General features: G+C 38.2%; 1 protein-coding gene across 6 annotated transcripts in view; it reads left to right on the top strand.

The window, feature by feature from the left end:
• The window catches only part of LOC148185833 (uncharacterized), a 41,501-nt gene that overhangs the window by 11,898 nt on the left and 2,284 nt on the right, over positions 1-27,319 (top strand). For 2 of the 6 annotated variants that reach the window (XM_088072748.1, XM_088072749.1), the window contains exons 2-5: positions 8,312-8,408; positions 19,392-19,496; positions 20,361-20,594; positions 26,303-26,683. In XM_088072748.1, the coding sequence (XP_087928874.1) occupies positions 8,395-8,408; positions 19,392-19,496; positions 20,361-20,594; positions 26,303-26,381 (432 nt within the window). In that variant the 5' untranslated portion in view covers positions 8,312-8,394 and the 3' untranslated portion in view covers positions 26,382-26,683. Of the gene's footprint in view, positions 1-8,311; positions 8,409-19,391; positions 19,497-20,360; positions 20,595-26,302; positions 26,684-27,319 lie in introns of those variants that run through there. The other 4 variants (XM_088072750.1, XM_088072747.1, XM_088072745.1 and 1 more) reach the window with 4 other exon arrangements.

Below are 27,319 nucleotides of genomic sequence, written 5' to 3'. Positions count from 1 at the left end.
ACATCTAATAAAGTTGGATTTGATATGTTAATTTATGTTGAGGATGCGATCGCTACACTGTACCGTCGCTCTTTGATGTGATAATGTGTTTTCATGCCACATGATGTGTTTGTATTGTGTTGGAGTTGAATCGAATCAGTTCAGATACACGACACCAGAGAATAAAACACAAACCTCCACCTGTGAGGTCATTTATTTATTTAGAATTGAATTTAATAATGCTTCGGTAATACATTTTATGTCATCTGACACTTTTGGGTCTTTTCTTTAAAAATCTCAACATCAGCATCACAGAGCAGCAGTAACGTGACCGCATGACTCGTGGCGCAGTATCGTGGCTCAGGGGTGTGTGTTTGGATGTCAGTTGGCAAAAGATTTTGTTTACATTTCCAAATCAGTATGAGATATCGCTTTCACGAGAATTAGTCAGATGAGGCTACAGTGATCTTTGATGTTTGACCACCAAAACCTAATCAAGTCATCCTTTCGTGCGCTTGAATGTTTGGACCAAATTTAAATAAATTCAGTGTAGTGTTCATGAAAACGTGTTTACAAGAAGAGACCGATGTAAAATCTAATCAGTTCATCCTTTAATCTTCTCGAACTTTTGTGTCAAATTTTAAGAAATTCCCTCAAGGTGCTCTTGAGATATCGATATAAGAATGAGACAGATGGGGTCATAGTGACCTTGACCTTTGACCTTTGACCTTTGATCACCAAATTCTGCGTAGTTCATCCTTGAGTCCAAAGTAATGCTTGTACTAAATTTGAAGAAATTCCTTAAAGGCGTTCTTGAAATATCACGTTCAAATGTATGAGATGGAGGGAAAAACTTGTCCTGAAGGGACAAATGAGCTGCAACCTTATAGGTAAAGACGTAATTTCAGATTATGAAATTGTTTAATGTGAGAAGACACTTGAAATGTTTAAAGCTGCAGAAACTGTTTCGGTTTCTGTTAAGCAAAACTGATGTCCACAGTTTCAACACTTCAATAAACATATTAGTTTTGCCACTTTGCTCTGTGAGTCATAACCGAATCAGATTCAGTGACACATTATTCTGAATCCTGTTCAGCCTCGTCCCATCACCAGAGTGTTTTCACCGACACTTTAGAGAAGTGAAGAACCTCCCTGAAGCATGCGTGGTTGCATTTTCCGCTCGCAGGTAGACACAGGCTGCACTGTCCTGTCAGAGCTGACAGGTGCACTGTGTTCGTTGGATTGCGGCCTGAGAAGCGCTGCCAACTGCAACTAGGGCACAAATTTGGCAGGAGGACAGTGGCACCACAGCCACCCTGGAAAAAAACATAATGAGCATAAATAAGCAGGCGAACGCTGCGTGAGGACAAACATGGCTGCCATGTTATTTCCTCACACAAGTGGCTGCTTATCCTGAGTAAACAACACGAGGTCAGACACACCCAACAGTTTATTTCCCCTCAATTAAGAGAGGCTAAATGTGAAGATTTCAAAGTGCTGCTTTGTTTTCAGACTTTGGATAATTAAGAGTCTATGTTCTGTGATTACATACATTAATTCATTTATTCTTTATCTGGATCCTTATTAGCTTCCACTGATTACTCATTAATCTTCAAACAACACTTCAGAAATCAAGCAGTGTCAATATAGTAAGAAAAGATGGGACAAAATCTGGAATATATCCGGGTATCATCTTGTGCTTCATCACTGATGACGTTCAGGTTTCAGGAGTTTTCGGTTCCTTTACGTAATTAAAAGTACTAATACCACTCTGAGAAAATACAGTGTGACAATAAAATTACTGTGTTGAAAATGTTACTTAAGTAAAAGTATGTATAATCAGGAAAATGCGCTTAATGTAATAGAAGCAAAGGTACACAAAGAAAAATCTAAAAAAAAAAAAAAAAACCCTCAAAATTTTTTAAAAAATATTAAACAGAAAAAAGACACAAGAACTATATTTTTTTAAAAACAAACAAACAAACAAACAAACAAACAAACAAACAAACAAAACAAAAACAAAAGTATTGAAAAAGAAAGAGAAAAAAAACAATACTCGGAGCTTAAACAAACTTAAACAATACTTAAAATTATAAATACATAAAAAACTTCAAAAACCTCAAAATGATTAAAAAAGTAGGAAAATACCACCCCAAAAGTCAAAATTATAATTAAAAAAGTTTATTTTTCTGTAAATTGAGTGATTCAGCTGCACTTTTTATAAAAACTTAAGTTTATGATGAAAAAAATCTTTATTTGCAAAATAAATAAAGCTGTCAGGTAAATTTAGTGTAGTAAAAAGTACAATATTATCCTCTGAGATGTAGTAAAGTAAAAGTGTAAAGTAGCATGAAAAGAAAATACTTAATCAAAGCAGTAGTACCTCAGATTTGTACTTAAATACAATTGTACTGAGTAAATCTACTCAGTTATATTCTGCCGCTGGATTTCACCGGTGAAAGGAAATGAGAAATAGATCCAAGACGTGAAACTTTAGAGGAACTGTAATGGAGATTTTGATCCTTCTGGCTCTCAGGTTTCACCTTCGTTGCAGCTGGAAACGAGCTGACCGAGCAGCTGAACAGTTTCGGATCCAGAGTTTTTCCTGTCGGGGAGGTTGGGGATCCTCCGCTGAGGGAGACTGTGCACTTAAAGCTCTGACAGACAGCTGTTTGTGTGGGAGGATTATGTTTTTAGGTTGTGATGATGAGCTCTCTTTGAAGTGTGAGCTAGTGTAAAAAAATTAAGAAAAAACTCAAGGCTTATGCATGACAGATTTGTTGCTAATACTCAAGAGACACCGCAAGCTTTTAAATGCAAAACACCTGAAATTACTCTACTGAGTGAAAGAAAGAGAAAAAAAAACAGCAGGAGAAAATACTTTGGATGCAGTTTAAACCTGTGATTACACTTTATTGTGCTGAAGACAAAAATGATATCTTTGCCAAGTATTCTCTCTCTTTTAGCTCTGTTTTTGGTCTCCACCATCGCCTGAAGGAAATATGTGTCTCTTTAGCTGCTAAATGCTTCGCTGTGTTCACCAGCTAGTCTCTAACTGCGTCTGAAATTGCGAATATAAAATACGCCTGATGGAAACACGTCCGTTTAGGCTTGCATGAGGTAATATTTCAGGCGATAGGAACACTTTTTTGGGCTTTTTGCAGGTTACATGATGTATGACTATGCGCTTGTTGGGAGGAACTGGCTCCCTCGGCCATGACGCAGCAGGTGCTACAAGAGCTGTTATTGCATCATATAATTCTTAAAAAGTTAAGCAGATCATCCAGAAATATTCAATCTACAATTCCTCCGTGAAATCGAGGATTATCACCTCCCAGGAATCTCTCATATGTGGTTGCTCTCACGTATAAGGGGCTTACCTTTCCATTATCGCCCACATAACACGTCTACATGGCCTTGTATTCCCTCTGTGCCCTGTTGAGATATTGAGTTCTCCAGAATGAGACAGGTGCAACGTTACTGTGACCTTTGACCATCAAAATTTAATGAGTTCATCCTTGGTTCCAAGTGAACGTTTGTGCCAAATTTGAAAAAGATTCCTCAAGGTGTTCTTGAGATATCGCTTTCACAGGATTAAGATAGATGAGTACATAGTGACCTTGACCTTTGAGGACCACCAAAATCTAATGACTTCATCCTTATTTTCAAATGACCATTTGTGCCAGATTAAAAAAAAAAAAAATCCTCAAGGCATTTGTGAGATATTGCATTCACGAGAATGAAACGGATACAGATTCACAGTGACCTTGACCTTTGACCGCCAAAAGCTAATTCACCTAAGTTCATCCTTGAGTGAGAGTGAAAGCAAAATTGTGGCAAAATTGAAGAAATTCCCCTTTGGGTGTCCTTGAGATATCGCATTCACAAGAATGAGACAGACAACGTCACAGTGACCTTGACCTTTGACATATGACTATAGAAACCTAGCCAGTCCACTGTTGAGTCCAAGTGGACGTTTGCACTAAATTTGAAGAAATTTCCTCAAGGCGTTTATCATGAACAGGATATCTCATAATGTAACATATGTACATACGGACGAACAGATGGACAACCTGAAAACATGACGCTCTCGCCTCACCTGAGGCCGTAGAGTAAAATTTCAAACATATTGAAAAACCCCGAAACAGTCTGAGTCAGTCAGCACCAGTTTCAGGTGGATCAGAATCTGCAGCCCCCCAGCAGCAGATGTGTAACTGACGACCCCTTTAAACTCTCATCCAGCTGCTTCATGAGTCTCTGATCAATAGTTTCCCTCCTCTGACACACTGACTCCATCACACGCAGCTCGCAGGCGTTAATAAGAGACTCCAGTGTGCTCGTATGCAAATACTGCATCTCTTTGAAGTACAAAATGTACGTCTTTGATGTTTTCCTGCACAGATTTGACATTATTACATCTCGTATTCACAACACTTCTGTCACTTCACTGTCTTCTGTGTGAGCGAAGATTGCAGCTAAAGCTTTTGCTAATGTGTTAAAGTGTAGTCGGGTTTTTGAAACGCATTATTTGTATGAATATTTGTCTCCGACGGATGAAAAAAGAGAGAATTCCTCAATTCAGTATTAAGGTATTAAGCGTCCTATAATTGTGGCGTCTGCAGCCATAGACAGAATATTAAAATGTGAGTGAGGATTAGGAAATATTAATATGTAAATGATGTAGTTGTAATTTTTCACATGGAAAGTCAATTTAAAAAAGAAATGTGTTCTGAGTTTGTCACAGCACAGAAAAAATTGTTGTGAACCAGCCAATTTTGAACAATTAAAAATGGCCTAGCATATAAAATTAGGTTTTCAAAATAGTAAAGAAATAAGCAGGATACAGTCATGAAAAACCTGGAAAAGTCATGGAAGTCGCAAATGGAGATTCCCAGGCCAAAAATGTTTAGGGAAACTGAATGTACCCTGAAAGTGTTGAAATAGTCAAAATTTGAAAATCCAGTGATTATTTATGTTTTTACAGGTTCTGACTGTGATAACAACTTAATTTTTTTTTTTGTTTTTTTAAAGATGGAAACAGGCCTACGGGTTTGGAATACGTTTTCTTTAAAAAGCTTTTTTTTTTTCTTTAAAAAAAATCGCCAAATTTTTTTTTTCCAAAAAAAAGCAAATTTTATCTTTAAAAATCACCAAAAAAAGAAAACAAAAAAGTCAAAAATTGCTGCAGTGAAAAACAACCAATAAGGAATGTTAAATGATTGTTTCAGAGAATATATCGTCTGTTTTTTTTTAAATATATACCAATTTGCTAAGGTTTTAAAGGGTTAAACTGCACCAGTATTAGTCAGTGTACACCAGATTATCAGTAATAATTACTGTAAAATAAGAAACTTAATTATACACTATTAAAATGGGATTCCCGACCAAATCTATGTGCATAAGTGACGAGTGGTACAGATTTTCTGTATTTCCACATCGCATTTAAAATCACACTGGTGAGAAAAAAGCTTTTAATGGTCTCCCAGTAGAAGAATGACTCCTTCTTGGTCTTCATCCCCTCCTCACTCTCCTGTTGACCTCCATCTTTAGTCTCCAAAGACCTGAAGCTGGTCCAGAGGCTGAAGTTTTGTTGCTGCTCCTTTTCAGCTGTAACGAGTCTTCGCAGCTCCACCAATGAAAAGAAATACAAAAAGCTGTTTTTGCAGGAATTGACGGAGTCACCCGCTTGTTGTTCAGGACTTTTCCTCCTGCCTCTTCATCCCCGCCTCCTGCAGCTCGCTCCTCTTAAAACTGCGATTGTGCTCTGCCGTCTTCCTCGTGTCCCTCTCTTGAGGACATGGTATCACGAGCGCTGCAGGTGTCGGAAAGAGCCTCCAGAGATTTAGAGGCGGTCTGCTTCCCCTGCGGGCTCCTCGAGGCCTGACTCTGACTCTGGACCTCGTTTTTGTAAAAGCTTCACCTCTTCACAGAAAACATTTTCATTCCTCTTCTTCCTCACCGCTGCTCCTCACATTTGTTTTGCTTTGCACTTTCTTTCTCCGTGTTGCAGTCGTATCTGTTTCTGCTTGCAGGGACTCTTTGTTGTTGTTCACCGTTTGTAAAACGTCATTCACAGTCAACCAATAAGCGAAGGAGCAGTAATATGTGCTGCAGAGGTCATTACAGAATGTTGATACATTGAACGTCGAGAAATACGATCAAAAGTTGGGTTTGATTTTATGTGAAATTTTAAATCAACAGAGTCTGTCTGTATAAGCGTGTGTTGCATTTTGTGTGTGTCTGCATGTCATCTCTGTTGCTGTTTCTGCTGCCTCGACTCAGAAATAAGCCTCTCAGCTCAGCAACAGTCCAGCTCCCCGAAGACTTCATGTGCATAATCTCCTTGTTTGTGTCTGTGTGTGTGTGTGTGTGCAGGAGATCTTCCATCCTTGCGAGAACCCAGTTGTTTAAAATTTTCGACCTTCACACACTGACGTTTTTTGCAAAACAACATTTGTGACAAATCTTCTCTGGCTGCAGGAATTAATGAGTGAAAATCAGACTCATCACTGTTTACATCCTTCGTCTCTGTGACAAACAGCTGCACACTCAAGGCCAGTGATACTCAACCTATGGTCTGCAGACCAAATCTGGCACCAGATAGGGTGTCAGGTGGCCCCCTAACCATTTGCAAATTCAGAGATGAAGATAAAGTGATTCAAAGTGGGAATTGTTATTGTACTTTTAGTATACACAAGGCGCCAGAGTGCATAAAACAGTGACAAATGACGTCGATATGTTGTTGATTTTAGGTTTTGTTGTTTAGTGTCCAAATCCAACATCTTCCAAACTTCTCCTGCCAACGACACCTCAGAATAACAACATCTAGTCATGATTTATGAAGACCGAAACCCAAACGTCCAACAACATTAGACAACTAAAATATCATCACCTTGATATTTTCATTTCAACCAAAATATAACGTCTGTCCAATGCAGCTGAGACGCATGATAAGCACAGGTGTGAATGTGTCTTTTTTAGTTGTTTTGTGACTCTTTTACATAAGTTTGTATTCATTTTGGTAGTTTTCTGTCAGTCTATAGTCATTTTGTAACTCCTTTTTCCGTTTTTTTGTTGCTTGTAAGTCGTTTTGTGTCCCTGGTTGTTTTGCCTGTTTTTGTAGTTATTTTGTCCTTTGCGTCTCTTTGTGGTCTTTTTTTGATCACTTTGAGTCTCCTCCTGGTTTGTATGTTTTGATTTAAGTGATTTTTTGCAAGTGATGGCCAGGTGGTCCTCTGAAACTTTGGGCCCTCTGGATTGTGCCCAATTCTCAGAGCATCAACGTTTTAAAGAGGCACCGCAGTAGTTGATCATAATTTTAAGAATTAGGAATCAGCCTGACCTATGGCAATGGGTCATAATGTACAGTTTTAAAAATATATTGACCCATGTTGCAGTGGTTGTTTACAGACTAATATGCTCTCTTGGTTTTGCAGAGTAACCTGCTGACCGTGGTGCGTGCTGTAAACTGCTCTCCTTCATTGCTCCCTTCTTGAGCGTTAACCTAAAAAGCAGCAGAGCGCCTCAGGACTCTCTAAAGCCCTGATAAACGCCGTGCAGGAGGTTTGGCATTTTGCTGCAGTTGAACATGTTGTTGTTGCGGGAAACCGGCCATCTGTCATCCTGCATGGCAGGGGTTGACGATGGCCCGGGGGGAACCAGGAGGCGGCACACCAGAGGGGCCTCCAGGCCTGGCTCGGCCTCCGTGATCCCTGTGTGGCATTTCCACGAGAGCACCTGAGCACGAAGCGGACAGAGCAGACGGAGTGACCGTTAATGCCGAACAGAGAAGATCGATAGATGACGGGGTGTAATCAGGGTCTCATCAGTCCTGTTTTCTCTCTTTAATCACAGCGATTTCTCGCTCGTCGTTTCGTTATAATGCTGATTTATTTAGAATCCAGCTGCCTCCACCTGATCCTGTGTTTTGCTTCTCAAATTGCTGCTGATTGAATTCGCTGCTCTGATGGATTAAACATGAGGTTATTTTTACCCTCAGAGTGAAATTGTGCTGCTCAGGTAGAAATTTTTTTTTTTACTGATCTGCTTCTTTAAATGCAGATTTTTTAAGAGGAAAAATATGTAAAAGCCAAAAAAAGCCTTGCATACTCTCTCTGAGCAATTTATTTTAACAAATTATTTTTTTGTACATTAATGACAGCACTTTTGGTCAGTTCACTACTAGCTATAGTATAGATAAAGTAGCTGTATTAGAGCTACTTTATCTTGTAAGCTACATTATGTTACATTAATGTAAGTTAATTTATTACATACAACACATTTCTCCGATTTTTCCAAGACTTTGAATTATTTTTACTCTTCTCATTTCCAGGCCTGGAGAGATGATGATAAATTTCCATGACTTCTCCAGGTTTTCCATGGGAATCCTGTTGAAATGTCGTAAAGAAGCATGAAATGGAACTACTTAGGTAAAGTAGACCTCCAAGTACCTTTATTTGATCCATTTTATTTTCCGGTTGTGATGAATAAATCCTGCGGTGCACGACGTCCTCTCAGGAGAGCGGCATATTTCACTGAGAGGGGAAAGTCCCTTGATGACTTTGATAAATCATCCTGGGTTCGACCTTCGTAGGCCGTTACAGCCCGCCGTCCTTCAACATGCGGCGCACACTGCTGCATGTCAGGACTCGGACATGCGATCCATCACGGTCGTCAGTCATTCACCGCAGTACAGTATTATGTGTTGACATCAATGAGATGAGTAGAGGAGGTTTATTGAGCCTCTTCAGGGACGAGGACGCAGCAGGATTGATGTTAAATGCTCCTGATCAATAAGGTGGTGCCACGGACTCCACTTCCAATACTCAGGAGGTGCATTAACCTGCTGTGGTCGGGGCAATGCATCTTTAAATTAAGTGGCCCTGTCACTCGCTCCCCTGGTAAACTGCTCTCTTTAAAGTCAGATGAATCAGAATGTGTGAGGGGCTGCTGAGAGAGTACAATCACCGATGTTCATGTTACGCAAATTTCCTCCGAGGTGCCTTTGTTTTCCCAAAACACTGAGGCAATTTGTAGCTCGCTCGTGAGTCAGTTCAACCATAATCCCGTGATGATTCGGACACATTAGCAGCTGAATGAGGCCTGATAGGCTGCACAGTTACAGCCGGACGTTCGGGCTTCAACAATCCTCCTGATCCACATACAGCGGGAAAGATAACTATATTTAACTCAAGAGGAGGAAGCTATTTCCCTACACATTTATTTTCAAATACAGAAACTACAAATTAAAGCAGCTTCAGCCAATATTTTTTGCAATAACAATGGATTCAATGATTGTATGCAATAAAAAAGGTGTCGCTTGCATTTAGAAAACCATGGAGAACAATCAAAACATTTCACATCTCAGTATTTTGATTGGAAAAAGCATCATGTTCTAATCTCAAGTCGTCACATATTGCCGCTTTGCAGTGGACCTTCGTTTCTAAAAAAGAAATTTAAAAAAAATGGAAAGAAATTTAACTAATCATACTAAGATGCAGCCTTGGGGAGGAAAGTTTTGGATTTGGTGACCTTTAAAAAATGCATCTCTGTTCTTTGCAGATGATGTGGTCTTGTTGGTGTCATCGCAGCATGCAGTGGGGCAGTTTGCCGCTGATTGTGAAGCTGTTAGGATGGGCAACAAAAGAAAAATGACACACAAAAATTAGTAAAATGTATAACAAAATTACCTGGAAACTAGTTTATAAAAGCAAACAAACAAATAAAAAGAAAAAAAGTTTTAAAAAAAGGTAAAGGAAAAAAAAGACCTGGAGAAAGCACTTTAAATTAACATAAATTATTATTGTTAGCAATGTTGTTTTTTCCTGGCTTTTTCCCCTACCAGTTTAAAAATAATTTTCTAAATCTTCTAGTTTCTCGCAAATTTATTACCAAGTTGCTTGTTTCCTTTTTTCCCATGTTTATGAAGGAAACCGTGCCAATTTTCACGCGGTTCAACAGTTTAAATACTGAAAGCAGCACCAGAAAAGTGATTCTGCTTCAGGTTTCAAATGGTTACATGTCCACTAATGCAATAGAGGGAGCTATCTGTGAAAACCTGGATATGGATATGGATATTTACACATAAATCTCTGTGTGTTTATGTGTGAATATTTACAGTGATGTGTCATGTGTATGCCATGTAATGAGCAACACTGTATTTCTTCGAGAGATGCTCCGTGACGTCTTGTGAATTTATTGTGTATATATGTTGAACAGAGCGGAGACAGAGGTTATGTGCAGACGCTAAATATAATCTTGCATGTGGGCTGCACAGCTCGTCCAACCTGCTTTTCTCATTGGTTTCATGGTTGGACCGTTGCCCAGGTTTGTTAAAACACATCCAACTGTTCGTCATCCAAACATACGCGCCCGTGCCAAAGACGAACCGCGACTGGAGCGAAGAGACAAACTGAAACATGAAACTCAATTAACCGTATTTTCACAGATCTTCTCCTGCCATGCGAGAAAGCCCATATTTTCCTGCCCCCTCTTTGTCTTCTTCTTTTTCTGGCACTTTTACTTGCTGTTAAGCCATTTCAGTGAGAGGGACATCAAAGCTGAGCAGCATCCTTCAGAGCCACAGTGACTCTAATCTGCCTCTTTACACTTCTTATACAACACTGTGGGGAAACCGCCAGCGGGACATCGAGCCTCCGGCCTGATGTTTCTGCAGGACTCCCCCTTTGTCTCTTTTTATACAGCCTCTAATATTTAAGATATGAGCTCTCACATGCAGCTTTAGACGATAATAGTGAAACCCTTTAATAGTGCATAACAAACATGCTGTGTTGGACTACAAATAAGTACATTTACTCAAGTACTGTACTTAAAAAAATATTGTATTTGATATTGACGTTAAAGACACACCTCTATAAGGGCTCATTTATGCTCCCCTCTTATATACTTTCCTTCAAACATTTTAACAGCCACTGCGTTTATACTTCCATGGGTCCTTTAAATACCACCAATAGATGGCACTAGATGGCGCCAAAAGTGACGAGACAATGGTGGAGGAGGTTAGAATAATGACACTTTTAACGGAGGCAGTGTTGAAGGTGGCGGTGGTCTTTAAGGCCATCAAATACATTAAAATATGTGGATAGAGAATTCTTTTCACTAAATTACTAATTTGTTCCTTTACATTATTTTTTAAATATCTTTGTCTAAGTTGAACTGTGCTACGCTGCCCGCATGATCTCCGTAGGTGCTGCTCAGTTTCGCCCATACCTCTAATATGTCCATCATGATGTATTTTTTTTCATGTTACATACTTATTTTAACCCAAAACATGATGTTTTTCTTAGCCTAGGCAAATAGTTTTGTTGCCTAAAGCTATGTGTGACCATTCAGCCTGTTTTCATTCTGATGTTGTTAAATACCGCTGCTTTTGCAGTGTTTTTCAGTGTCAGGATCTGATGTTAAAAGCTACCTTTTGTGACTTTCACGCAGGAGTCCAGTGTTTTTGCTTCCTGTTTTAATGTGATTTTTTTTTTTTTTTTTTTTTTGCCTAAACCTAACCATCCGGGCCAGCATGTGCTTTTTTTGAAGTCCCAGCATTGATTGCCATGTGCTTTTGCTGTCGCTCCCCTGAACACTTAACAGGTCACAATGGGCAAGCATCTTTTTTTAAAGAAAGCTAAAAGGATGTTAAAAGTTTGAAAACTAAAACTTCGGATGGATCAGAATGTACTGAGAATTGTTTTGTTACTCATATGTACCACCCTGACTTAAAATGTAAATTAAATTTTGACTCAATAGAGATTCTCAGTGCGTACACATACAAAAATCTCACTTCAGCTCCAAAGCAGGCTTCATTTCTGGTCTTTTCGACGCCTCCCAGGCACAAAAAGATATGTTTAAGTGATGTCTGTAAAGAAAAGAACAACACAAACAGACATGACAGCGAGACGCAGACAGAGAGCGACAGAGGAGGCTGCAGTGTCAGCTCTCCGTCACTGTTTGTTGCAGGTTTTAGATGAAGGAAGCTGGAGAAACAGATCCGAGTCCCCGAGGGCCAATCTGTCCCTTTCACCTTACATCAAGAGTTTCTCCAAAGTGCACAAAACTTTCCACCTCGGCCAGGTTGCAACAGAAACCAGGGGAAATTTGGCAAGAAAATCTGTTTGTGTGGGTTTGGATACTTCTACTCACAATACCCAAATGACCTTTGTTGAAGATGATACTGATGAGGTGAAATTTTAGATCGTCAAGTCTGCCTCAAAGGAAAATCCCACCCTGGAAGACTGAAATTACTAAACAGACCACGAAGGTCAAAAAGTTGATCAGAATTCAACTTTTTTATTTTGTTCTAATTCTGATTTTTTTTGCTCTTAACTTTCTGTCCTTTTCGCTGCACTGTAGTACTTAGTTTCCATGTCTGCAGGAAGAGGCTCTTGTTATCTAAAAGTTTAATGTTGCTTTTTGTGTTTTTAGCCCATATTTGTTTACATTGTGTTATATTTTAATACAGGTCAGATTATCTATAGCAGTCTACCCATGGACGACAACTATCACAAGATTGCTTTTGATACTTTAGAAAACTTAAAAACATCATTCTCAGGCAAGGCCTGGTTTAGATAAAGGCAATGTCAAAACGTTGGTCAATAAATGTCAAATGTCTAGAACAGAGAATTAACGCTTTGAAACCTGAGCCGCTTTGCTTTCATTCTGAAGTCATCAAATACCGCCGTTTTATAAGTGGCTTTCGGATTCTGGCTCCGAAAGACACCTTTTGCATCCACGTGATACGCCGCCCGATGTCATCAGCTGAGAATACAGCTGGAGAGAACAATTCGCAGTGTTATTATATGCCATCGGACGGCGCCACCACATCAGCACGATACGCGGACGTTCAGTGTTGAGAATGCGGACAGATGGACTTTCGATGTCCCGGCATTGGTTGCCATGTGGTTTTGTTGCCTAAACATAACCATGTGCAGCATAATCCCACCGTGTGCTTTTGTTGACATCACGGCAGTAGCGTCCCGGAACGTCAACAGCAGACGCAGAGGGAGCGTAACGTGTAGACGTGGAAGTCCACAGCAAAGTGGCGACGTTAAGACTTAGGATGAGAGCAAGTTGAAATGCTACATGAGTAGACACAAACACACACACATGATTAACCTTATTCATACATGTATCATTGGTCAGATATTTGCTAAATCCAGGTGCAGATCTGGCATCTGCTGCTCTGTTGTTGTTGGGAATAATAAGGTGAAGGACAAAGCTCGAATTCTTCTTCTACACTATCGGCAACATTTTTGGCAGCCCACCTACGTATTTTGGTTTTCTCGGAGTTGTACTGGCATCTTAATGAGTCTGCAGGTCTCGGCACGATTTCTGAAATCTGACATAAACTGAGAAGTAATGTTCCACAAAACAAAGCATGACAGCGTGCCGGGAGACGTCAAACCGAACAATGTGGGAGGGAAATTGGAGCAGAGGAACACGAGGCTGAGGATGTTCGTGACTGACAGATGAATTTCCTCTCTGGGTGAGGTTGGGTGTCAGTGTGGGAGAGACCAGCCAGCAGAAATCCTCCCAGGCTTTGTTCTCTTTATTTTTTATCCTCTCCATGCTTTTCAAACACAATATCCAGGACACACTGAACGCACTGGCCTACATAACTCTTATTAAAGCAGTCACAAGCTCTGATTTAAAATGTTTATGGAAATGTGTTTGTATTTGTTTGTAATATCTGTGTTTTTATCTGTTATTTTGGCACCAGCAAAAAACATTTTTTTCATATCCACCTTAAAACAGTCCTCACATGCCCACTTTTATGTTAAAATGGACATTAGTCACTTATATTATTTATGTCCATACTGACTGCAAAGAGATCAGGACATTTCAAAATCAGTGATCAAAAATGCAGTTCTGGTTCTGTAAAAAAAAACCAAAAAAAAACAGGCATGGGGCTGGGCGGCAGTAAGATCTATATAAAACATTAACAAAATACAGCAAATTCTGCTAATTAAGAAGCAATTATACATTTGCTGATATTATATATTACATACTTGTGGGTTAACGTCAATATAGAGCCTGTTTATCAAACGAAAATGCCAGAGGAGAATGTCTCAAAATGAAGAAACGTCCCAAAATCTTAAAATACTTTGTCCTAAATCATAGAAATGTGCTAAAATCTTAGAAATGTCTTAAAATCCTAGAAATGTCCTGAAATCTTTGGAATTCCCTTAAATCCCATATATATCCACTTGCGAGAAATTTCCTAAAACCCTGGAAACGTGCCAAAATCCTTGAAATGTCCTAAAATCCTAGAAATGAGTTAAAATACAAGAATCATTCTTAAATCCTAGAATATCACAAAATCCATTAAAAAAATCCATTAAAATCCTAGAATTTTTTTAAATTACTGGATATGCTAGAAATGTCTTAAAATCCTAGAAACATGTATGGGGCCGCTGTGACTGGCCCCTGGCCTCCTGTCGTTTCACTAAAGTGGCCCCCAAGCAAAGCACTACTAACCTACTGAGGTAAAATTAAATACAGAACATTATAAAAATTACCATAAGGAAAAAAAAACTGCGGGTTTCTTGTTTTAAAAATCAGCAGCCAATTATGAAAATGACAAAATAACAAAACAAATCATCAGAGCGCAGAGTTCAGGAGCTGCGTAATAAATCAGAGACTTTATCTTGAATCACAACAAAACGATTTACTACAAATGCATGAAGCAAAGAAATGAAATGCCTGTTATAGAACATGCAGAAGTATATATTTCCTGTTATCTGCAGCGTGCATATGGTCATTCTTCTCCGAGAGAGCGAGATGATAATCCAGACGCCTGCTGGGAGAATGTTTACCATAAATCACTGAGACACCTTTAAATGAGCGAGTGCCATTATCTCGATAAAAACAACGGTAGTGGGTTTTTCCAGCCTCGGGGGCCTGCAGGGACGGCCATGATGGTGTGTGTGAGTGTGTGTTGACATGTCGGTTCGCTCATTTTGACGTATTCCTGTGTGAGTGTGAATGTAGATGGAGGTTTGGTTAAATGTCTGCGGTGACATTAGCTGCCTGCCGGGCTGATTGATTCTCGCTCCGGTCCTGTTTCATTTCTCCTGTGGGAACTTCCACCGTTCTTCATCGTGTAAAAGACATCGTGCCACACTCTCATTTTGACTTTTCCATTTTCAGGAGCCTGAACACAAAATATATTGAACAAATTGTCGTTATTGTGTTAAAAAAAAACAGCTCGACATCTTGGGAAATCCCTTTTGTTTGCCGTCTCTCCAGTTTGATAATCACACTGAGACCGGATTTATTTTTCAGTCTGACTTTTTGATTTTCTACAATTTCAGGACATTTCTAGGATTTCAGGACGTCCCTTGGATTTTAGTGTATTTCTCGTATTTTGGGACGTTTCTAGGATTGTAGGAGATCTCCAGCTTTTTAGGAAGTTTATAGGTTTTTAGGAAATTTGGATTGTAGGACGTTTCTTGGACATTTCTCTGATTTTAGGAAGTTTATAGGATTTGAGGACATTTCTAGGATTTGAGGACATTTGTGTTGTAGGACGTTTCTTGGATTTTAAGACATTAGGAAGTTTATAGGAATTTTGGAGGTTTCAATGATTTGAGAATGTTTTGAGGACTTTAGGACATTTCTAGGATTTTAGGACATTAGGGGCTAGCCAGGACCTCTGATGGGGGATCCTCCACTGACACTTTTTTGAAAAATAAGCTCTATTTTTATGCTGTTTTGTGCATTTTGGCACGTTTTGTATTATTAAAACTCAAAAACAATTCCCAGTGTGAATCACTTTATTTTTGTTGTGAATTAGAAAGTAGCTGGGGGCCACCCCAGCTGTGATATTTACACGCAGAAGTCTTCTGCAAAACGATGATGTGATGACTCAGGAGGAGAACATGTTGTGCATTGATCAAAAAATCTCTGCCTTCCAAAATCTGTGTGTTATGCACAAATTACTTCTTCATGATTACGTGGAATATGTACAAATTGATGCGTTACTTTTCGAAGGAAAACAGTTTATGACAGCAGCCTGCTTTGGTTGCCGAAGTCTAATGTGCGACTTTATAAATAACTTTCCTGAAGTATCGAAGGTCTTCCTTTTATCTTGGTCTTAAGGATCATTTAAAGGAAACTTAAGACTTCAGGGTGTTTTGTGCATTTGATTTAATTGTAAGGAAATCATGACTCATACTAAAGGAAGGTCTTAAAGTATTTTGTGCGACCAGCCCTGATTTTATCCACAGTCCATTCATGTCCTCTCACATTTTTCACGTCTGTGTTGAATTACAATCCTCACACGCTGGATAAATGTGACTGTAAACATGAATAAGAAACAGCCCACATTCATGAATCACTGCTGATTTTCTGCCGCGTCTCTGCTGGTAAAGTGCTCACGAATGTTGGTGACGCGCTCGTGCCATCAGTGCTCTGACCGTCCTTGATGAATGGAAGTCTGCAGCCTCTTGTCTTGAAAAGGACGGCAGCCATCGCTGCTTATCTTCCCTCTGCAGCCTCCCCTCGCCAGACAATTCAACATTTTGAAAACCCGACATTTGACCACTACAACCTGCTGCATTGTGCCGGCTGAACATTTCATTCCTCTCTGTCTCCTTCCGAGGATTATCCCGCAGATTAACTACAATATTGTCTTGACATCAGTTGTTTGCTTTGGCTCCGTTCACAGGTTGAGGTTTGTTCTTGTTGGTGTGACCGCCTGAATGCTAATGAGGCGGTGGATCGCCCGTTTCCACGGCGATAAGTGTCCTGGATGTGTGACTCACACCAGATGTGTTTGTAAACACAGATTTCATAAACACAGCATCATTTTTACCATTTGAAAGAGAAAGTTTGGATTTTTTTAAGTGGGGTTGTATGAGGTACTCGCTCATATTCAGTGTATTACACAGAAGTTAAGCATTGTACTGCTGTGGGCGGGACCAGCAGATAAATTTATATCAGTTTAAGTGTACGCTATATTTCAAATATTTTTGCCACTTTATCGACACAGACAGCCCTTTCAGAGCCACCACACTCCACTGACAAAAATAATAATTTAACCTCGCAAAAAAACAACAAACTGCTGCCAGTCTGCCTCCATCAGATTTGCTGCATTCACGTGCTCCCCGTAAATATCATATTTACTGTATTAACAAGTTATGAGCACATGAACAGCCCTCCAAAGTCATCATTCTGAGTGGGAAATTGGGAAATTTTGATAATATCCAAATTGTGATGTTTTACGTGATGTTTCAGGGCAGCAGAAATGGCGGAAACCATGAAAAGCATGTTAACAAATGAGGGTTAAAAAATGATATATTTTGTTATTTTGTACCTAGTAGTTGTTTGTTTTTATGAATTGCACATTTTATTATATGCATCTATTAGCTGCAGCAAGCAAGCAAACTTTAAGGCATGCCAGGTGAATGGCACAGCGACAAACGGTCACACACTGGTTGCCAAGGCTACCGTACAGGGTGTCACCTGCTACTCAGTAACCGTTCATACGCACTCGGGAACAATTTGGGGTTCAGTATCTTGCCCAAGGATATTTCGGCATGTCGCCTGGAGGAGCCGGGCATCAAACCACTGACCTTTAGATTAGTGGACGACCCGCTCTACCTCTAAATAAACTAACATTGATAACAACATTATTTTCTAACACGAGTTGACTTCATAAATACATAAACAAGGTGAGCAAAAGTCAATGTTTGGCCAATGGTAAGGAACTTTTATTGATTCAAAATTTCAATTTTTGATCACATGCAAAGTGTAATATGGTATTAATGTTAACTGCTGCGTGCAGAGCGACGGTCCATGATGGTCGATCAGTAGCGAAATGCTCCCTGAAGTTTTAGCTCACGTTCAGCTGTCTCGCTGATGAGGATAACGTCCGACACAGAGATCACAGAAAGATCAGGAGTCTCCCACATCACACAGGACATCACAGTGATTCATCAGGATCACTGACACTCTAACTCCTTCTATAGATCTTTGGGACGCCAAAATCAATTCATCCTCTGAGGATCATTAGTATCCGGGGTCCCTACAGTCATGAAAAACCTGGAAGATTCATGGAATATGCAAGTAGGAATTTACAGGCTTGGAAAAGGTTTGGAAAACTAAATATACCCTGGGAGTTTTGGAAAAGTTATGGATGGTTTTTTTTTTTGGTTTTTTTTTACAGACCTGGTTTAAGAACACATGATACGTTTAAGGACTGTCTGAAATGAGAAAATCCAACAATAATTTCTAAAAATATGTCAGCATGTTTTCTTCAAAAATCACCAAAAGGTTTTATAGAAAAAACAATTGCCAAAAATTTTCAAGAAAAAATATCGCAAAACAAATCTTAAGACAAAAAAGCAAAAAAAAAGAAAATTCTTTAAAAATTGCCCAAAAAAATCTCTATAAAAATACAAATAAATATAAAAAAAAGATCCCCCATTTTTTTTCTTTAAAGATTTCCCCAAAAATAATGATAAAAAAAAATTATGTAATTATTTAATTTAAAAATAATTATTAGTAATTTTTAAAAAAATTTTTTTTTTTTTTTTTTTTTTACTTCTGCAATGATATCTGCATGAAAAGGGAGCATTGAGGAGTATCCATGGTTATTTCAGAGAATGTGTGGTTCTAAAATTTTGCCTTTTAAGTAATGAAAACGTGTATGAACCCTGAATATCAACATTTGATTGAAAATTTCAATGTAAATCTGGGCAGCAGCAGAAGTTAATTTACCATCCTTGGATTCAGGAAGTGTTTTCATGGGTCGATTTTGAATCGAAGCCCTCCAGCACAAAAAGATTGCAGCCTGTAAACTGGATCATAACCGCTTTTGTTAATGTGGTAAACACCAACCTTCATGCTGCGAGGTGACAGCGATCTTCCACCCGGCCTGTTGGTGCAGATAGAAACACCGCAGAGAAACATGTATTAATTGGCAGAGGGAGAGCGAGCGTATCCACACAGAGCTGCAGCGTCCAGAATGTCATCAAGACCTTGAGATTACTACGGAAAATCAATTAAGGTCTGTAATGCGGAGCGGCAGGCCGGGGAGCCGCCGCCGCCGCTCACAGCTTTAAATTGGCTGCTGGAGCCGAGGGGCCGGCCGCTCGGCTCTCGGGCTGATTGTCCCTGGCAGAGGTCAGAGGAGCTCTCCAAACATTTAACACCAAACAACAGGACCGCTGATTATAAGTGATCACTGCACTGAGGCCGAGCTGAACGCTGCTGCGTGAACTCTGCTGCATGAACGCTGCCGCTCGCTCTGTTAGCACAAACAGCCGAGAGGCTCCTCCTGTGGTCGAGTTTTAGCTGTTTTTTGGACTGATGCTACTGTGTTTGTCACATAAATGATATTTTCTGTCATGCATTCGCTTATTTTATGTTGTCTATGTTTGATTTGTTCTGTTTTGCAGGATTTCGAGCAGCTTCGGGTGTCGCCAAACAGACCTGAGCCACGTGACCTCGTCTCCATCAGGCAACCTGGAAAGAGGACAGACACACACAAAGACAAATCTGAGGTACATTATTCACATCGATGGAAAAAACTAAACAAAACCAAAATGTTAAATACAAGTACAGCTGCAATAATAAGTTGACTTATACAATATTTGAGTCTTTTTTTTTTTTATTTTAAGTTTTGGGAAGTTTTATTTAGTTTTTTTTTCTTATTTATTTAAATTTGATTTTGTTTTTTTCTATTTTTGTATTATATGATTTTGATTTTGGGCTTTTTTATCAATTTTCTTTTTCTATTTTTAGTTTTTTTATCTATTTTTTATTTTGACTTTTTGAGATTTATATTTATTCTTTTTTAAATCATTTTGGGTGTTTTTCTTTTTTCTTTTTTTCCTCCCAGTAATTTTGAGTGTTTTTCTGCATATGGTAATTTAAATACTTTAATTACATTTTCCTGATTATATTCACTTACTTTTACTTAAGTACCATCAATGCAGGACTTTCACTTGGAACAGAGTATTTTTTTTATAGGGTGGTATTAGTGCTTTTACTTAAGTAAAGGATCTAAATACCTCTTCCACCACTGGGAATGATGCACCAAAAGCCTGGAGAGAGAGCGAGAGAGAAGTCAGGCAGCTAATGATCGAGCACAGAAAGTGTAAAATATCATAGTTCATTCTTCAAAAAAATGTCCACTTATCATGCAAAACCGGCAGTACGGTCCTTTAAGGATGCAATATCGGTGACATTTGGACACCCAGAGGCGTCCTCGGGGGTCGTAGCTGCAGCGTGGTGTGCAGCTGCAGCGTTGAGATGTTTGTGCTCTGGATGCGAGCAGATAAAGCATCGTTCAGCCGTCCGCACACGGCTGCAGGCTGATTATCTCAGCGCTCAGATGGCCTCGGGCTCATATTTATCTGCCTCAGCAGGAGCTGCTGCTGCTGCCTGCAGCTCTCAGCTGGAAGAAGTGCCACAACCAGGACCGTCTGCTGCAACGTTGACATCTGCTGGCTGCTCAGCTGCAGCGCAGGACGGCAGGACGGGGATCAAACCAGGAACCTGCAGGTTATCGGTAGAACTCGACAGAACCAACACAGACAGATGAGACTCCGAGGGACAGAGGGACAGATGGACAGATGGACGGATGGACAGCAAAGCAAGTAAAGTTTATTTGTGTATCACCTTTCATAGACACCAGTCACAAAGTGCTTCACAAACAAAATAACATAAAAACAAATAAATCAAAAATAAAACCCAGATAATAATAATAATAATAATAATAATAATAATAATAATAACTTGACTTATATAGCACCTTTAAAAACAGAGTTTACTAAGTGCTTTGACAAACAAGGCAAAGCAGAAGTGAGAGGAGTAACATAACACTAAGAGCCAGACAGTAAAACCAAACTAAGGCCAGACAAAAGACAGAAACGATTACTAAACAAAAATAATAACAGCAGCCCATCCCAATAACAGTAAATACTGTTCGAAGACTTTAGTAAGCCGTAAACACAGAAGTAATAGTACTAATAAAAGAAGAAAACATGGCGGGAAGAATAAAAGAGTAAATTAAAAGATAAGATAAAAAACAAACTTGAGTAGATGAATAAATTAGAGAAATTGAAATATAATTATAAAATAAAATATACAGTAAGAGCAGATAAAAACACAAGACGGGACTATGACTAGTTGGTTGGTCGGTCGGTCGGTTGGTTTGTTGTTGATTGGTTGGATGGTTGCTGGGTGCTTGGTTGCTTGCTTGTTGGTTGGTTGGTTTCGTGTTGGTTGGTTGGTTGGTTGGTTGGTTGGTTGGTTGCGTGTTGGTTGGTTGGTTGCTTGGTTGGTTGGTTGGTTGGTTGGTTGGTTGGTTGGTTTCGTGTTGGTTGGTTGGTTGGTTGGTTGGTTGGTTGGTTGGTTTCGTGTTGGTTGGTTGGTTGCTTGGTTGGTTGGTTGGTTTCGTGTTGGTTGGTTGGTTGGTTGCTTGCTTGTTGGTTGGTTGCTTGGTTGCTTGCTTGTTGGTTGGTTGCTTGGTTGCTTGCTTGTTGGTTGGTTGGTTGGTTTCGTGTTGGTTGGTTGCTTGCTTGGTTGGTTGTTGTTTGGTTGGTTGGTTGCTTGGTTGGATAGTCCAAACTTTGGATGGATGGATTTATGGTTCTGTTGCTAAACATATAAATGAATGTATCATTCAGTCTTCGGAGGGATGCATGAATAAATCATTTTTTTTAAACCCGGATGACGGATGTTTGGAAACATGGATGGGTAGTAGCAGTAGCAGTAACACCACTGCTGAACAAAATAAATGGATGATTAAATGGCTGGAAAAAAATAAAAAGATGGATACAGTACATACTTTTTTCCTTGTTGTATTAGTTGATATTGTTATATTTTGTTTGGTGTTTGTGTGGCTCTGTTTTTGGACAGATGGAAGGACGGATGGCGGTTTGTTTGGAAACATGGACAGATTTTCTTCCAACAATAATACTGTTGTTGAACAATTGAACAAATGGAAATATGAATCCATCAGATGTTTTTTATTTCCATGTTGTAGTCATTTCATATTGCTTCATCTTGTTTTTCTCGAAGTGTTGTTGTAGCTCTGTGGTTGGACAGATGGTTGGATGACTCTGGGTTTGATGGATGAATTGTTGGATGGTTGCCTGTCTCTCTGCCTGTTCACGACTCCATGCGTTGCTGGTCAATGAAGTGAGACAAAGCGAACATCTCCGTCCTTCAGTGTGAACGTCACCCGCGGTGTCTCAAAATGATTCTCTCAGTTGGATCCAGTTTGGTTTTCCCTCCCCCCCCCCACAGTCTCTATTTATAGAGCCTGGTGGAAACACATTGTAATAAACAGGATTCCCAGCTTTATCTCTTACCCACTGTGTCTTCAACAGCTCTCTGATCCCCCCCAAAAACTAAATTTGTGATGGTATAGCATAGACATCGAAGAAAATTATATTATATTATATTATATTATATTGTAGTTTTATTGTGTGTATGGACTGCAATAATGTTGCCTGAGGGACACAATATTTAAACAAGCAATAAAACAAAAGTTTAAAAATTAAAAAAAAATAAATAAATAAAAAAGAAGAAAATTACCTGTGAAAAGTGCTTAAAATTATAATACTTCTGAAACATAGTTTTAAATATGTAATCATGATAATTACAAGAAATAATGACATGAAATATTTAGATCCTGCAGCATGTATAGGTCAAAAATAAGAAATTTAAGCAAATATGGCATTGACCCACTCAACTCTTTTGTACAAAAGGCCAGATATTTTTCACATCTTTCTTTATGCATAAATGTCAGGATTATACTAATATTGATTTAACTAATAATAACCTCCAAATTAGAAAGAAATTAATAAAAAGTACCAAAAAAATTCCGAATTTTTTTTTCGGGAATTAATATTAATAAATAAATAAAAATAGTAACTGAGTGAATAAAGAAGACAGTTTGAAAAAAAAAAAAAAAAAAAAAATACATGACCTGGGGAAATTGCTTAAAACCACAATAATTTTTTAACCTTATTTAAAATATGTAACTATGATAATTATAAAAAATATTATTCCATAGGGTTTTTTTTTATACATTGTCCCTCGCTTTAAGAAAAAAATAATTCTCTTCATCTACTAATTTATTGCACTTTGTGGAACATTTCTTGCCTTTTTCCCATGCTTTTCAAAGAAATCAAACCAATTTGCTCAGGGCTTAAAGGGTTAAATACTTGCGAAAGGTGTCTGAAAGCAGCACAGGAAAAGTGATGACTCTGACATTAACACAAATATGCTTACAAAGAGATCCATTTGCACCAGTTTGGTCTGTCTGTTTTGATCAATGACAACAATGAAAACACTTAAATGTTCATTTGAATATCTGGTCGATCCCGGCTCCTCTGACAGTCACTTAACTATACAAATCTCCTTCTCCCGCTCACTATATATAGATTAAGGGGGTATATATAATCTATCTTCCAGTTATATTCTCAGTCGTAAAGCATGTGGAGGTGTCAAATATCCGCTGCCTGTGATTAAGCTCATCAGTATTCTCATCCATATTTGGGTCACATAGTCCCTGTGTACTCTCTTAATTTGCATAATCACAGAATACCATATCAAGCCCTTCAATTTTTTTTCTTATTTTTTTTTATTTCAGTATTGCTTTCTGCCGCTGCTCACAGAAATATTTCGTTTGTGTGTATTTGTGTGGAGCAGATAAGAGCAGATTTTGAACTCAGACATTTGTGTGTGTGTTGTTAATCATCGTTCACACATGCAGGGAGCCATAATACTGAGTCGTGTTTGCTCTATCGGACTGATTAAAACTGAATGTAGACTAATCTACCCAGCGGATTAGCTGCCAAAAAAATAACATAAAATGTCCTTTAAGTGTTAAAGTAAAGACAAAACGACACTGCTTTCTTGATGACTTCTGGATGGATTGTCATTAAGTTTTGTGCAAACAGTCACGTTCCCCAGAGGGTGAATCTTAATGACTTTAGTGACACCATTGGGACTACTTTACTAAAAAAGCTCAACAATGACGAGATGGATTGCTTTGAAATTTGCCACGGCCGTTGATATTAGCCATAGGATGAACTGCAATAACTCTCATTCCCATCAGCCTCAGCTGCACTTTATTATGCTAAAAAAGCAAATTAAGATGGCGACCATGGCAAAAATTAGTCAAAAAGCTAGCAAATATAAATTGCACTTTTTAACTCAGGAGACGCAGAGTTCTTCATAGAAAATATTTTGGCTGTGAAACTAAGCATCAGCATTATCATTGTGAGCATGTTAGCATGCTGATGTTAGCATTTAGCTCATAGCACTGCTGTGCATGAGTACAGCCTCCAACAGCTGCTCGCACGGCTGCAAAGCAAAGATACTTAACTTACATAAAGTGTACCTGCAACAACTTTTAAATGATAAATCATTTAATCCTTTGAAACATGGATAAGCATCAGTTTTCTTGTGCTGCACGGGAAGTATTTGAAAATTTTTGGGGGTTTTTTTTGTAAAGGGAAATTTTTTTTTTAATTTTCAGCACTTTTGAGCATTTTTTAATTTTTTTTTTTAAACTTTTATTTCCTTTTCTTTGAAGGTGTTACCTGGAGCTATGGGAATTTATATTGGACATTTACACTGTTTTCTAACATTTTATAGACCAAACAATGGATTAAAAAAAAAAATGATCTTCACATTAATCCGCAATTTAAAAAGAAACTGTTTGCAGCTCATTATGTCCTGAACACACAGAACTAGATTTTGTCTTTAGGGGGTCAGGACCGACTGATCATTTAGCCGCCACCAGTGGTGATTGCCTCCGCCTGAGTGATGCCGCTGTCACATTAATGGGAAATGGCAGTGGGCCCGGTGTCGTACCCTGAGGCGCTCCATAACAATAAGATGAGATTGGAGAGTACATAAAAAAAAACGAGAACTTTTATTTTCAAAATAATACAAAGTTGTGAGGACAAGATAACAGCTTGATGTCCTGAGATAATATATAATGTTAAGATATCAGACCCAAAAAAGAGAAGCTGCAGCAGCCTGCCAAAGTTTTAGAGACCCACTTGCATCCTAATCAGCTTTGAAGAAAGCCTAATTGCCTCTTTTATTAACAATGAAAACCCCTCTGACATTATAGTGTTTGACTTTGCTCTGATTTCAGCGTTATTGATGTCTTTATTCTGGTCCCTTCTGTCTCATGTAACTCCCTCTTTGTTCGGTCGTCCCTGTAACGCCGCCGGCTCCGGGGCAAAAGACAAAGACTCTTTCTCTGAAATTTCTCCCCACAGAGTTTGACAGCTTTGCATATAAATTTGTTTGTGGGTAAATCCTCCCCTGCAGGACTTCTTTTTAACTCCGACGCCTCAGCAGGAGCCGTCAGAGTCTACTGAAGAAACGAGGAGACTCTCAAGATTTGAGTTTGACAGAGCTCAGTTTTAACATTAAAATTCAGTTTTGTCCCCTAAAAATCCCAACTGACTGTTATAGAGACATATGAGGTATAAAGTTTGGAGTGGGATAACTTTATTGTTGGTCAAAGGGCAAAATATAACATGGACAGTTGATAAAATATAGTAATTATGAGGCTTCAAGAACAAAACAGTTTACAAAAATGTAAACAAAATAAAATGATTTCACTTGATATAAAATAATTTAAAAATTTACTGTATTTTGTTTACTGGCCTCTGTCACACAGAGAAAATAAAGAATTAGATTATTTACCTTTAGAAAGCAGACACCTTTCGTAAGTATTTAAATCTTTGTACTCTGAGCAAATTGGTGTCATTTTTTTTCCAAAATATGGGGGAAAAGGGGAATGAGAAACTTGCCAGGAATTTGCAAGAAATTAATAGATTAAAAAAAATATTTTTTAAAATGCATGGGAGAAACAAGAAAAGCTATATTTGAAAAATATATTTGTAATTATCATAGTCACATATTTGAAATTAGGTTACAACATTATTGTAATTTTTAAGCTCTTTCCCCAAGTCATTTGTTGTTGTAAACTTTCTTTTTCATTAATTTTTGAATTTTCATAAATTTCATAAAAACAAGAAGAGTTGTAAAGTAATCTAACCAGTTAAAGCAATTAAAACAATACAGTTAAAACAAATTTTAAAAAAGAATTAAAATTTAAAATGAGATTAGAAAAGATGAAAATAGTAATAATTTAAGATAAAAAGTAATTTAAGAGACAGATTTATATCTAAAGACGCAGTTTTAAACAAGTGATGGACACATTTAATCAAGCACGTAACTTTTTAAATTCTGAAGATTAAATTGTGATTTTATTGTTATCTATTTTAATCTGTATCTGCTTTCTTTATTTTTTTGCTTTCCTCTGCAGACCAGCTGATGTTTCGAGTGGAATCACACAGCTGTTTAAATATAAAGTGAGTTCAAGCGACAAACAGTATGTGGGATAATTTGTTTCCTTTAAACTCGTCACATTTTAAATCACCCGAGGATGATTTAGTTTACTCAGTGAACCAGTTTCTGAACATAATTAGGTTTTCAAAAACAGATTTTGATTCAGTCGGCTGAAGAGCAGCTGCAGTGCTTTCAGTGTCCAGCAGATGTCAGGATTTCACAACTTTACGGCAGCCTGCATGCTGACCTCTGACGGGAAGAAATCTGACGGGTTTATTCATCGTCACATTTTATCTGACTTCAGTTTTCATCTGAAGATAAATCCAAATCCAATTTGAAGAGAGATTTATTTTCTGAACCTGGTCTCATCCGATTTTCTTTCTCCTTCTGTGTTTTTTTATCTCCTGACTGGAAAGTAAATAAAATATCTGGCAGCAGCTGTTATCTGACTGTCAGGTTAAACTCAGACTATTGCAGCAGCTGGAAATTGAATCCATATATCAAATAATAATAGGATTTTGAAAAGAACAGAAGAGAAAATTGTGATTTTGCAAAAGTTTACACGTCTATTCAACACAGATTTTTCCATTTAACTGATTTGATGTTGCGAGGATGTGTTATACGGAGGCATATTACTGCCACGCTAGGAAAAAACAAAACCGATCAGTGTCTGATAATAACGTAAAACATTCTTTGTTATAACATTGTAGATGATCACATTATAACCTGAAGTTATTTATGTTATAACAATAAATGATTCAGTGTTAAACAAGAGAAAAAGTAAATAAAAGTAAAAAAAAAAAAAAAGGCTAAATAACAGAAAAACAGATGATATAGAATATAAGATAAAAGATAAAAACATTAATAATAAATAACATAGATAGATATACATAAGACTACTACATATATATACTGTGTGTGTGTATATATATATATATATATATATATATATATACATACATATATATATATATATATATATATATATATATAT

Source organism: Plectropomus leopardus, chromosome 22 (genome assembly GCF_026936395.1).
Source record: "Plectropomus leopardus strain MGB_pleo_1.0 chromosome 22, ASM2693639v1, whole genome shotgun sequence".
Lineage (NCBI taxonomy): Eukaryota > Metazoa > Chordata > Actinopteri > Perciformes > Serranidae > Plectropomus > Plectropomus leopardus.
This window is presented reverse-complemented; position numbering and strand designations above follow the sequence as displayed.